The sequence below is a fragment of the Durio zibethinus genome, chromosome 9, assembly GCF_047325235.1.
Source record: "Durio zibethinus cultivar Kanyao isolate XHJ-2024 chromosome 9, ASM4732523v1, whole genome shotgun sequence".
NCBI lineage: Eukaryota > Viridiplantae > Streptophyta > Magnoliopsida > Malvales > Malvaceae > Durio > Durio zibethinus.
Genome location: NC_143170.1, coordinates 2936331 through 2948553, shown reverse-complemented (window position 1 = coordinate 2948553; position 12223 = coordinate 2936331). Strand labels below are relative to the sequence as shown.

Sequence of the window (12223 nt, the reverse complement as noted above, 5' to 3'; positions counted from 1 at the left end):
GAAAAATATTAATAAATTTTATGTCACGTGATTTATTAATAAAATTTTAGATTTTAAATTTTAATTATTAAAATTTAAATTCTTATATATTCAATAAAAAAAATAATTTTAAAAATCTCGCTTAATATCAATTATTATCTAAGATTCAATTTTAAATCGTAATAATATTATTATTTACACATACAGTTTGTTTATATTTAAAAATATTAGTTTAATATTTAAATGTATGTCAATTTTTAATAAAAAATAAATTTAAAAAGTAAAAAAAAAATCCAAAAAAAAAAGAAAGAAAGTGAAATGATACTTTGCCCTTATACTTTACTTACACCCTTAAACTTGGTTTATTTTTAAAAAAATTGTTTAATTGAAAGATAAGAAAGTAAAAGGACAAGCGGTTTAATCCCATATTACAAAAATAAATAAATAAATAAAATGATATGTAAATTATAGTTATGATTAAAAATTATCATATCTACTTATAATGAAGTTTTTAAAATTTATAGTTAAGATTAAAAAAAGACAAATACCCTTAAAATTAAAAAAATAAAAAATAATTATTTACAAAATTAAAAATTATATTGTCAATATATAAAAACGAGTTCAATTAAAAAATAGCATAAAAATTTATTCTTAAACTTGTACGTTTTCACAAGTCGATTAGTACAAGCATTTGAAGAAGTAAGAGTAAACTTCAATCATGAATAAATCTAAACTTTGGAATCACTTTATTTTTTTTTTATTTCTTCTTCTTTTCTTAAAGAAAGAAATTTAAGGAAGAAAAAGGAAGGAGACAAAAAGGACAATGAAATGCTGGCAAAACCAACCCAAAAAAAATCAAGTCTGATGTATACCCTTTTCCATCATGAAAATTATGGCAAGGATTGTAAATAACTGAAGAAGGAGAGGGCAGAAAGAGAAACCAATGTTGCCAACTGTGCAAAGGGACACGAACTCATGAAGTCTGCATTTTGCCGATAAATACTGAAAAAAACCGACTTGTGACTGTCACAAACGTTTCTCTTTGCGAGTTTCAGGGATCAATACTTGCTCTTCGGAAAGAGAGAAAGAAGAAGAGTAACGAAAAGAGGGAACTTTTTTTTTTTTCTTTCAAATCACAAAAGGCTTCTTTTTTAGTTCTTGTTGTAGGCTTGTAGCGCATCTTTGTTTGCTAGTTGAAGAGAGAAATGGCAAAGAATGTGGGAATTCTTGCTATGGAAATCTACTTCCCTCCTACATGTGTTCAACAGGTGACTTCATCTCTTCCTTTTCCTTTTCTTTCTTTTTTTTTTTTTTTTTGGGTTTCTGGGTTTTGGTTGGGTAGTAGAGAGTTGAGACAAAGTGAGAAATGGGTTTATTTTTATGATTTTTGAGGTTTCTAATTGCTTGCAATTTTCTTTTTGTTTCACTCTTTTCTTGGGTTTTTATGATTTTTAATTTTATATTTGAAAAGTTTATTTCAGAGATTTCTTTTATGTGATAACTTTCAGGGGTTTGGTTTTAGGAATGACAGTTGAATGATGGCCTTTTTGTTTGATATATGTTATTCATTTATTTTTTTGATTTCTTCATATAATTTATTTTTTAAAAAATATTTTTGGGAATAATAATCTTTCTTTCTTTCTTGTTGGAAACCTTTTATTTACGGAATTAATAACATAAACAATCGCTTTTTTTTTTTTTTGGTTCTTTTAAAAAGAAAATCACTAATCATATTCCAGTATCAATTTCTTGTTGGACTATAATAGATTAATGTAATAATAAGGATTTTATGAATCCAGCCAATTCCATTAGCATCAATGTTTAAACGTATTCCTTTTCTTTCCTGCGAAACAGGAAGCATTGGAGGCTCATGATGGGGCAAGCAAAGGGAAATACACCATTGGACTTGGACAAGATTGCATGGCCTTCTGTACTGAGGTGGAAGATGTTATCTCAATGAGGTTATGAATCATACATTTTATATCCACTCTTCTCATATGCTATTAGTTTCAGTTAATACCGATATACAATATGCATATGCAATGAAAAATAAAGCATTGTATGGCTGAAATGAGCACTTATTTCATTTTAACTAACTTGGTACCATTGATTTTCAGTTTGACAGCTGTTACTTCACTCCTTGAAAAGTATAAGATTGACCCTAAACAAATTGGCCGTCTTGAAGTTGGCAGTGAGACTGTGATAGACAAGAGCAAGTCCATTAAGACCTTCCTGATGCAAATCTTTGAGGTACTCTTCCTAGTCATAACGATCTTCTTATCTAGGATATTTGTCCCTTTCTTCCTCTCAGATAGGTAAAAAAAATCTAACTGGGCTTTGGTCCGTAAGGTGTGATTTGAAACATCAAGTGCTTGCTCAAAATGGCTGTTGAAAACTATACCTGGTAGCATTTATATAGGATAATTTTTCAAAGCTTTAATACCATCAGCTAGTTATGATATGCACATTTTTTTGGTAAAACCCGTGGTTGAATCCTGCTTTATTGCAGCCATTCTAATCATAGATTTCATTCTGTCTTAGCGGATAGATCTCGTGGCTGCATTAGTGAAAATTGTATATAACTTCAGACTGAATAACTAGAAAATCCTGATTTCTTTAATTGCATTGCTGTAAGGCTCAGTCTTTTTCTTTGGACAACTTTGGTGCAATTTACAATCAAATGCATGTTCTTCACACAATACCCTTTTCTTATGTTAAACAAACAGAAATGTGGAAACACTGACATTGAAGGGGTCGACTCAACTAATGCATGCTACGGAGGGACTGCTGCTCTATTCAACTGTGTCAATTGGGTGGAAAGTAGTTCATGGGATGGACGATATGGTATTGTTGTTTGTACTGACAGTGCGGTATGCTCATTTCCTATACTGTTACTTTATAATCTGCAAAATTTCCCTTTCTTTTTTCCACTCTCATCTCGAATAAAATAATATTTTTTGAAATATCACTCTGTGAATGATTTTCATTTTGGACTAGAAGGTCTAATTTCATACTTCTTCGTTCATATGATCATTGCACACTTTCAGGAAACCAAACATACATTATTTTGCTCGAGTTTGTACATTCATATCAGTAAGATGTTTAGGTTTCGAGTCATTTGTGTTTACTATATCCCTAGGTTGGCCATAATGATACATTTAGCTAAGAACAAACTATGAGACATATTCAGAGGTTATAGAAGCTCTAGTTTTGCTTGGTTTTCTTATTGAGGGCTTTTGTTTTTCAGGTCTATGCGAAAGGACCAGCTCGACCTACTGGAGGAGCAGCTGCAATTGCTATGCTAATAGGGCCTGATGCTCCCATTGCTTTTGAAAGCAAATTTAGAGGGAGTCATATGTCCCATGCCTACGACTTTTACAAGCCCAACCTTGCTAGTGAATATCCGGTAATGCATCCATTTTGCTACTTTTATGGGAAATAATTGTTTACATTAGCAATCATTTAATTGACATATCAATCACCTATAATGCTATTTTTGTTCACTAGGAATTCCTGTTTGAGTAATGGTTCTATCTATTAACATGTGCAGGTTGTTGATGGGAAACTTTCTCAAACTTGCTATCTCATGGCTCTTGATAATTGCTATAAATATTTCTGTCACAAGTAAGCCACTGCAGAAGTACTTGAAGCATTTTCTGTTTTTCTTTATAAATATGAAATTTGGACTAGTTATGCTCTTCAAATGCCTTAATATTTGGCTGCAGGTATGGGAAACTAGAGGGCAAACAATTTTCCCTTTCTGATGCTGACTACTTTGTATTCCATTCTCCATATAACAAGGTAGCTAATTTTAGCATTTTTTGGTAAATCAATAAAATTTCTTGCAATTAATCTTGGGAATTTTGAATTTATCTAAAATTTTCCGTTTGAACTTCTGCAGCTTGTGCAGAAAAGCTTTTCTCGTTTGTTGTTCAATGACTTCTTGAGGAATGCCAGGTTTTTCTTTTTCTTTGATGCCCTCAGAGATTCTATTGATTGATTCATCTCTGTTTGATTATTTACTTAGTTTACATAATTTTGTAGTTCTGTTGATGACATTGCTAAAGAAAAGCTGAGTCCATTTTCAACTTTGACTGGTGATGAAAGCTACCAAAGCAGGGATCTCGAGAAGGTCTATTTCAAACTTTGTTGATAATTCCAAGTTTGTGACAAATTTTTGGAATGTGAAATGACAAAAACCAAGTTATATTAGCTTTGAGTGATATCTTTTTTATTTCATTCGGTATCCCTGATCCATTATTGTATTCTGTAATGACAACTGGCATAGTAGATTCTTATTAGTTTGCTTCATCAAAATTATGCACAACTGAAAACAGTTTCTAGATTTGATATAGCAGAAATTCTTTGTTTCATACTTCTTGCTGATCCTACGTGCTTTCATGCATTTGCAGGCATCCCAACAAGTTTCAAAGCCCCTTTATGATGCCAAGGTGCTACCAACCACCTTGATACCCAAGCAAATTGGCAACATGTACACGGCATCTCTTTATGCTGCATTTGCATCCCTTATTCACAACAAACATAGTGAATTGGTAAGTGTTTTAATTTTTTTTTTTCAAGTATGGAAGTCTGCTGTCTCTGCTCTGTTTCTAGTTACATCGGATATATTTAATGGTATGCAGGCAGGAAAGCGGGTGATATTATTCTCGTATGGAAGTGGTTTGACTGCCACAATGTTTTCATTGCGACTCCAAGAAGGTCAATATCCCTTTAGCCTATCTAACATTGCAACAGTGATGAATCTTACTGGGAAATTGAAGTCAAGGCATGAGGTAATGCTCGCCCTTTCATTTTCAGATGATAAATGTATAGTTTATCAGATATCATATATACTTTTTAGATATCTACAAAGCCCGGGACATACAACAATACAAAACTCAATTATCATTCTACTACTTGCATGCCTATGAATTTTGGGTTTTGTGATGTGATTCACCATGATCAGTTGATAGGCACACCTAACCCACGTATAATTCAACTTGAGCACATTGAGGAATTTCTCTTTTTTTTTTTTGAGTGCCATAAACTCAACTGAAAGGATTATTTTCTTTATTGTTTTATTAATGTCATTGAAAAGTTTATAATAGAGTTGGTTTCATGCAGTTTCCCCCTGATGAGTTTGTTGAGACTTTGAAGCTCATGGAACATAGGTATGGAGCCAAGGACTTTGTAACAAGCAAGGACTGTAGCCTTTTGTCTCCTGGAACATACTACCTCACTGAAGTTGATTCCATGTACCGGAGATTCTATGCAAGGAAGGATGGGGACCGTACTGCCTGTGAGAATGGTCCTGTTGCCAATGGTTGCTGAAGAACAGATTTATCATCCCCAATGCCAGAAACGAGGCTTGTTTTAGATGTGTTGTTCAGTAACGTGAACTGGGTTCCATGTGTATTTTAAAGAAAAATAGTTCTTTCATCAGCAAACGCATTTTTCAGCCTATTTTCTTTTCACCCCTTTGTAATAAGTTATCATATCTATGCACTCAAAGGACCTTCAGATTTAAGTATTATAAGCTTTGTTGCTGTAAAAAATCACTTCAATAATCACTCCCTTGAAACGTTTAGGCCTGGAATGATTGAAGCATTTATCAGTGAGACTGTTTCAGTCATCGGTCGTCTTGAAAAGCTTGAACTTAAACCGTCAGGGGGACAACTTGATTCTTGTGGCAGTGGGGATGAAGGTTGACATTTTCCATATTGAGATAGATCGTCTTATAAAGTCTTGCTATAACATCTAGCCAAAACTGTATGTTTAAGAACTTGTATTTGTATTGCCAGAACCGAATGTTTAAGAAAATTTTTCATATTAACCCGACACGGGCAGTAAAGCCCAGACTTGTGTATGATGCAAATGAAACAGGTTACATTAACTTCATCTGCAAGCAAGTTTACAATACCACGACTGCATGGCTTATCACAGATGACAACAGCAGTCTATACGCCAGCACCCGGCCTGGGATCTCAACTATCCTTCATTCTCTTTAGCTGTAGAAGATGGCCAACCAATTTATGGTGTCTTTACCAGGACATTGACTAATGTTGTCTCACCAAACTCAACTTATATTGCCTTGATGTTCCTCCAACCTGGTTTCACCATCACTGTGGAGGCCCCAAGTTTTGTCATTCTCAGCTTTGGGAGAGAAGAAATCCTTCACCGTGAACGTCACCGGCCCAACGATTTTGCAGCAGCCGATCACATTTGGTAACATAATATGGACAGATTCGGATTATAAATATCTGGTGAGAAGTCCAGTTGTGGGCTATAACGTTCTCCCCGGTCCCTATTACTACTGCAAGTCTCAAAAGAAACCGACATCCAACATCCAACATCCTTCCACGCATCGCAAGAACGGAATCCTCCGAAGAAACTAGAACCATTTCAGGATTTGACAGGTTTGCCTGCATTTGTGAAAGGGAATTTCAATTTATTATTTTTATTCCCTTAATAATAAACGTTTGTAATAAAAGAGCTACAAATTTACTAATTATATAAAATAAAATTCTTGAATCATAGCCGTGAAAGGCTCTTAACCTTGTGTGCGCGATTTTTATCTCCTTTTTTTTTAATCTCATTCTTAGTTAAATAAATATAAAATTTTTGTATTTATATCATATAAAATATAAATATATATATTTATATAATATTTTATTCAAAAATTACAATCCATATTAACATAAAAATATAATATATAATTTTTTAATTATATTAAACTTATATATAATAATTATTAAAATTTTAAATGATATTATTTTTATATTTTTTTCGTATTTTATTTATATTATATTAATATATCGTGTTTTAAATTATAAGTTATTGAACCGACATGATTTTTTTTTATTTAATAAATAAGAAAAACGTGTCTCTTGATTTTTTGAGAAATGGAAAAACGAATCTCTTGAGTCTCTGCAATTTGCTCTCATCACCTGTCCTAAAAACTCTTCTTAAAACCCTAATCCTCAAACACAACATCCCCAAGATCAAAATCAAAATAAAATATCAAAGCCAAATAATAAATAGAAAAAAGTTATTGGCAACTTGAACGAAGATGCCGAACCTCGAATGTCGTATGTACGAAGCGAAGTACCCAGAGGTGGACATGGCGGTGATGATACAAGTGAAGAACATCGCCGACATGGGCGCGTACGTTTCGCTCCTTGAATACAACAACATCGAAGGCATGATCTTGTTCTCGGAGCTCTCCCGCCGTCGGATTCGTAGCGTCAGCAGTCTAATCAAGGTGGGCCGAACCGAACCCGTGATGGTCCTTCGTGTCGATAAGGAAAAGGGTTACATCGATTTGAGTAAGAGGAGAGTTAGCGAAGAAGATATTCAGGCTTGTGAAGAAAGGTATAATAAGAGTAAGCTTGTTCACTCTATTATGCGACATGTCGCCGAGACTTTGGATATCGATTTGGAGGTAAATTTGGTTTTTTTCTTTTTTAATTTCTTAATACTTATTTTGCAAACTTAGGAACAATTTTGATTGCTGTTTTTGGTTTATAGGACTTTTTAGTTTTCTTCATTTGGAGATGAGGAACATTTAGAGTTCAGCCATGCTTTAGTGTTAGTGAATTGGAAGTAAATTTTTTGTCTTTTTGGTTGATTGAGGGGATTTTGGTCATTGCTCTATGGTTTTTTTTTTTTTTTTTTTTTTTTTTAATTTGGTTCAGGGGATTTGATGTTATTTGAGACTAAGGGGATACTTGCTAATTGATTAGGAATTAGTGTTTATGAGGAGATGTGTGTGTTTTTATAAAACCAGAATGAATTGATGATTTCCTTGATGTAGTTTTTAGTCTAAAATGCGGTAATTTTTGGTAATTTTCAGATTGCGCTTTACCTAAATTTGTTAGAAAAATATGGAAAAGCTGATAGGTTGGCTTATGCCTTATATGAAATCTGTTACTTTTTTAGTACAAACAGTGAGAATTCAAGGATTAAGGAGAAGATTACGATGCATGGGAGGAGAGTGCAATGAGGAGAAGCTAGCATATGCATGCTTTAATCAAAATTATCTACAAATAGCCAGTGTCAGAAGGGTTTTCTGTCATCAGCATGCAACTCACTGATACTAATTATTTGTGACAGGAATTGTACATTAAAATTGGCTGGCCTCTATACCGCAAATATGGTCATGCTTTTGAGGTATGCCTTCTTTTGAAGTGTCATTTTATCTTCATATATTGTTACCATGGTCTTAATTTTTATGTTTGCAGGCTTTCAAAATCATTGTGACTGATCCTGATTCTGTCTTGAACACCCTCACCTGTGAAGTCAAAAAACCTGGCCCAGACGGACAGGAGGTAAAATTTGAATTTGTGAGATGCATGAAACATTATTTCTTCAGCTGATTTAAGTCTCTGACAATTTCTCTCTTTAGGTGACTGAGGTGGTTCCTGCTGTGACTGAGGAAGTCAAAGATGCATTAGTAAAAAACATTAGGAGAAGAATGACTCCACAACCTCTGAAGATTCGGGCTGATATTGAAATGAAATGTTTCCAGTTTGATGGTGTTCTTCACATTAAGGTCTTATTTGCTTAAACTCTCTCTTTCTCTCTCTCTCTCTGTCTCTGCTTTGTTTGTGTGTTCACTTATATTTGTTTTCAAATTTACAGGAGGCCATGCGCAAAGCTGAGGCTTCTGGGAATGATGATTGTCCTGTTAAAATCAAGCTTGTTGCTCCTCCACTTTATGTTCTTACCACTCAAACACTTGACAAGGTTAGCTTAGTGTCTCTTTTCAATCCGCCTGCAATGAATTGTTTCCTCTAACATGTCTCTGAAGTTTCGACTCAAAGCTTTTAGTTCTGAAAGTATTTGCATTCCTGTGCTATGCTTTTATGAAATTTTCTTCTGTTAATCTTGTTGATCCCCGTCTAAGATTCTTTGCCCTACTGGAGTTATCATTTGCAGTTTTTCACATCTGATTCATCTGGTGATATTGCTATCGCATATATGCATGTCTGTTTAACATTTTTTCTTCTTTTAAATTATGTTATTCTTTCTTGTGTTGGTCAGGAGCAAGGTATAGCTACCCTCAATAAAGCCATTGCAGCTTGCACTGAAGCAATAGAGCACCACAAGGGTAAACTTACTGTCAAGGAGCATCCTAGAGCAGTGAGTGTCCATCATTTTATTTCAGATTTAGTTGTTTTCTGTTTTAATTGTTCAGTTGGTTTTTAGTTCAGTCTTAATGTCCTTGCATGGATAGATTTGTTGGTTGCTTACTTTGAACATTTTAAGCTCGCTCTGGAGATTCTCACTTGTTGCATTGATTTAGGTGAGTGAACGGGATGATAAATTGCTTGCTGAGCACATGGCTAAGTTGCGAAATGATAATGAAGAGGTCAGTGGTGATGAAGATAGCGAAGAAGAGGAAGACACAGGCATGGGAGAAGTTGATGTTGAGAATGCGGGTCATGGAATAATGGAATGACTTTGCTTCATATATGAGCATGATGGTTATCAATTTTTTCCGAAAACTTAATTTGATTTTTCCCCCTTTTTTGATCCTCTATTTTCCAGGCAGTTCAAAACCTTTTGAGAGTGTTGTCTTGATGAGTTGCTTTGATAATTTACAATATCTTTAAGCAAGTTTAATGGAGTATACAGATGGATGAGCTATCGATTCAAGCATTCAAAATCTCGACGGTGGTCTTGTAGAGTTCTTTCCCTCCTAAGTGAGTTGCTTTCAAATCCTATGGTTCTTTTTGGCAAATGATTAATCATATGATGTAAGCATCCCATATTATATGTGACTTTCTACAAACCATTTGCAAGCAATCTCGTTCGATAGAAAATTACATGGATGAATTGCCGAGTGGGGGCTAATTCCTGACTATCAAATCTTTCTTCGAGTCTTCTGCTAGGTTGCTTGAAACATAGATCTTTCTTGGCTGTTGCAAAAAGTTTGCCGTTTTCTCCTACTTCATTGGAAAACTAGGAGCTATAGGTCCTCTACGACAAGCAACAGGTTTTTTGTACCGGTTGAGGCGATGTTTTTCACTTTCTATTTTCAGGAAACATGTCTTCGAACCGTTCATCACAAATTGGCTGGTTGGGATATCAATCAACAAGCAGATTCACGTGGAGGAATTTCGCTATTGTGGCGCTGTTAATCAGATACAATGATGAAATTATTCAACAAAACTGACAACATGTGATGTGTGTCAATGAGAACAGTGGACTCAGGTATGGAATAGGAGAGCATGTCGTGATCTGAAGGGAGCCGTGGCTGATAGGTAGTTTATGAAACAACAAATCTTACAAATTAAAATTATATTCATAATTAGATATAAACCATTTTCAACCGATTCATTCAAACGTTAATATATGAATACAACATTGGAATACAAATACCAGCAATCCTTTGGAGTCATCTGGGAGGAGGTTGCGAAGATACCACATTCACATCGACACCCACATGAGCTAAATCAATAAATAGAACGAAAAAGGAAAATCAAAGAATTCATAACCTAAACTTTCAAGCTCCATTGCTATCTTGGTTCACCTTGAACACAAACTTCAGTTTTACTGGGATCAAGCCTCAACAGTCTTCTTATTTGGCTCAAATACGTACTCAACAAGAGACTCCTTGATGGACAGGAGTTCAGGGAATTCCTTCTTCAATTTGTTAGCATCAAGTTCGTTATTGCTCCTCGGGGCAACGATAACCTTAGCCTGCTCCTCAAGAGTAAAGTTCTTCCAGGTGAAGTTCGAGTCGATGTAGTCACGGTACATTTCTAAGATCTCGTTGTGACTGACCACTCCAGGGTTGGTAAAGTTCCAAATTCCAGTGAGGTTTCTCTTGGCCATCTCAATGGAAATGGGAAGAAGTTCGTCCAGGATAGTCATGGAGTTTGGAATGTTGACCACCTTATCATATCGAGTGATTTTGGTGATGAAATTTCGAGGATTGGCTAGATCAGATGAAATAGGCATCCTAACACGCAACGTGCAAACGTTCTCATAATTCTTGAGCAACTCCTCCACCTTTCAGTTATCAGCAAAGATCCATTATTACAATAACAACAGAATTCAGATCTAGATGAACTAAACTACAACGAGAAAAAGGCAAAGCAGATTCAGGACCATCCTATTCTACATTTCTAATCGATAATCCTTACTGAATCCTAGAATTTCCAGCCAAACCCAAGTTTAACAATGCCAACAGTTGCACTAAAAAGTTACAATTGCTTTTAAAAAAACTAGGAAATATGAAAACTTTATTGCTGAAAACAATAAAATATTCAATAAAGATTAGAACTTGCTTGCATATAAACCATTAAACAACCAACCAACTTTATAAATCTAACATAACCAACCCAACAACATTTCCTTGAAATCATAGGTTCTTAACAACCTTTGCATTTTCCAATGGCAAATCAAAGAAACGAATAATCAAATCTAATAACATAAGTCGCAAATTGTTAAAGGGAAAAATTGAAACCTTTTTTGTTTCTTGCTTACCATAGCCTTAGTCTTAGAATAAAAGGAACCGGTGAAATTCGGAGTATCCTCTTCCTTAAACCCGACACCCGATTCGATCGGATGAGCGGCATCGTACTCAAAGATACAACCCGTGGCATAATTTATCAAGACAAGGCCTTTGTCCCTGCAAACGTCAGCAAGGGTCAGAGTCCCGACCACATTGGTTCTGATGGTCTCGACCTTATGGGATTCGCACCAGTCGACGTTTGGACGCCCGGTGACTCCGGCGGCATTGAATACATGGGTTGGTTTCACGGCAGCAATGTCGGACTCGAGAGACAGCCGGTTCTCGAGACGCCCTGAGCCATACTCGAAGTCGATTCCCTTAGATACGCAGAGTTTGCCTAATAAACCGCCGATCCAACCAGTTCGACCGTAGATCAGAAACTTCAATGGTTTCTCCGATGAGCCATTTGCCGGAAATCCCATTATTTATTTATTTATTTATTTACTTTCCTAATTTTGGTCTTTGAAAGAGAAATGGAGAATGCAAAGCAAGGTCAGATTAAGTGCTTCACATAAATAAATATATATACGGAATGAAATTACACATGGTAAAAATTTTTTAATTTTTAATTATTAAATTTAATGAATAGATGAGATTAATTTTTTTATTTTTTTTATCTTTTAAGTTTACTAAATTAAATATATATATATATATAATTCTTTAATTTTAGACATTTGATTCCTCTTTATATACACAGACAAATAATGAGGCCATTGTTTTTTA

General features: G+C 34.7%; 3 protein-coding genes across 4 annotated transcripts; 2 read left to right on the top strand and 1 right to left on the bottom strand.

The window, feature by feature from the left end:
- Positions 1 to 1004: 1004 nt before the first annotated feature.
- Positions 1005 to 5812, top strand: LOC111306015 (hydroxymethylglutaryl-CoA synthase-like). 2 transcript variants are annotated; one of them, XM_022903927.2, is made up of 13 exons: positions 1005 to 1074; positions 1147 to 1247; positions 1834 to 1940; positions 2097 to 2229; positions 2706 to 2849; positions 3227 to 3385; positions 3530 to 3603; positions 3705 to 3780; positions 3881 to 3936; positions 4024 to 4111; positions 4392 to 4532; positions 4623 to 4772; positions 5104 to 5812. In XM_022903927.2, exons 2-13 carry the CDS (start codon positions 1185 to 1187, stop codon positions 5308 to 5310), a joined length of 1398 nt encoding a protein of 465 aa, XP_022759662.2. In that variant the 5' UTR covers positions 1005 to 1074; positions 1147 to 1184; the 3' UTR covers positions 5311 to 5812. The 2 variants fall into 2 exon arrangements, with proteins under 2 accessions (XP_022759662.2, XP_022759656.2); XM_022903921.2 differs by having other exon boundaries at positions 1005 to 1247.
- Positions 5813 to 6876: 1064 nt separating this feature from the next.
- On the top strand, positions 6877 to 9646 carry LOC111305999 (eukaryotic translation initiation factor 2 subunit alpha homolog). The gene is made up of 7 exons (XM_022903897.2): positions 6877 to 7420; positions 8092 to 8148; positions 8220 to 8306; positions 8384 to 8530; positions 8620 to 8724; positions 9022 to 9120; positions 9284 to 9646. The coding sequence occupies exons 1-7, from the start codon at positions 7049 to 7051 to the stop codon at positions 9437 to 9439; spliced, it is 1023 nt and encodes a 340-aa protein (XP_022759632.2). The 5' UTR covers positions 6877 to 7048; the 3' UTR covers positions 9440 to 9646.
- A 620-nt stretch (positions 9647 to 10266) lies between these two features.
- LOC111306008 (bifunctional dTDP-4-dehydrorhamnose 3,5-epimerase/dTDP-4-dehydrorhamnose reductase-like) lies at positions 10267 to 11993 on the bottom strand. The gene is made up of 2 exons (XM_022903909.2): positions 11473 to 11993; positions 10267 to 10995 (listed from the first exon to the last, which is right to left on the bottom strand). The coding sequence occupies exons 1-2, from the start codon at positions 11920 to 11922 to the stop codon at positions 10543 to 10545; spliced, it is 903 nt and encodes a 300-aa protein (XP_022759644.2). The 5' UTR covers positions 11923 to 11993; the 3' UTR covers positions 10267 to 10542.
- Positions 11994 to 12223: the final 230 nt, after the last annotated feature.

What these genes read in the sequence shown, in the direction of transcription:
- LOC111306015 (XM_022903927.2), top strand. Translation starts at nt 1,185, where the DNA reads ATGGCAAAGAATGTGGGAATTCTTGCTATGGAAATCTACTTCCCTCCT. An exon ending in GAAGATGTTATCTCAATGAG is followed by an intron (nt 1,941 to 2,096) that starts GTTATGAATCAT and finishes ATTGATTTTCAG; the next exon opens with TTTGACAGCTGTTACTTCAC. An exon ending in TATAAATATTTCTGTCACAA is followed by an intron (nt 3,604 to 3,704) that starts GTAAGCCACTGC and finishes ATTTGGCTGCAG; the next exon opens with GTATGGGAAACTAGAGGGCA.
- LOC111306008 (XM_022903909.2), bottom strand. Translation starts at nt 11,922, where the DNA reads ATGGGATTTCCGGCAAATGGCTCATCGGAGAAACCATTGAAGTTTCTG. An exon ending in ATTCTAAGACTAAGGCTATG is followed by an intron (nt 10,996 to 11,472) that starts GTAAGCAAGAAA and finishes GATAACTGAAAG; the next exon opens with GTGGAGGAGTTGCTCAAGAA.
- LOC111305999 (XM_022903897.2), top strand. Translation starts at nt 7,049, where the DNA reads ATGCCGAACCTCGAATGTCGTATGTACGAAGCGAAGTACCCAGAGGTG. An exon ending in AATATGGTCATGCTTTTGAG is followed by an intron (nt 8,149 to 8,219) that starts GTATGCCTTCTT and finishes TTATGTTTGCAG; the next exon opens with GCTTTCAAAATCATTGTGAC. An exon ending in CTGGCCCAGACGGACAGGAG is followed by an intron (nt 8,307 to 8,383) that starts GTAAAATTTGAA and finishes TTCTCTCTTTAG; the next exon opens with GTGACTGAGGTGGTTCCTGC.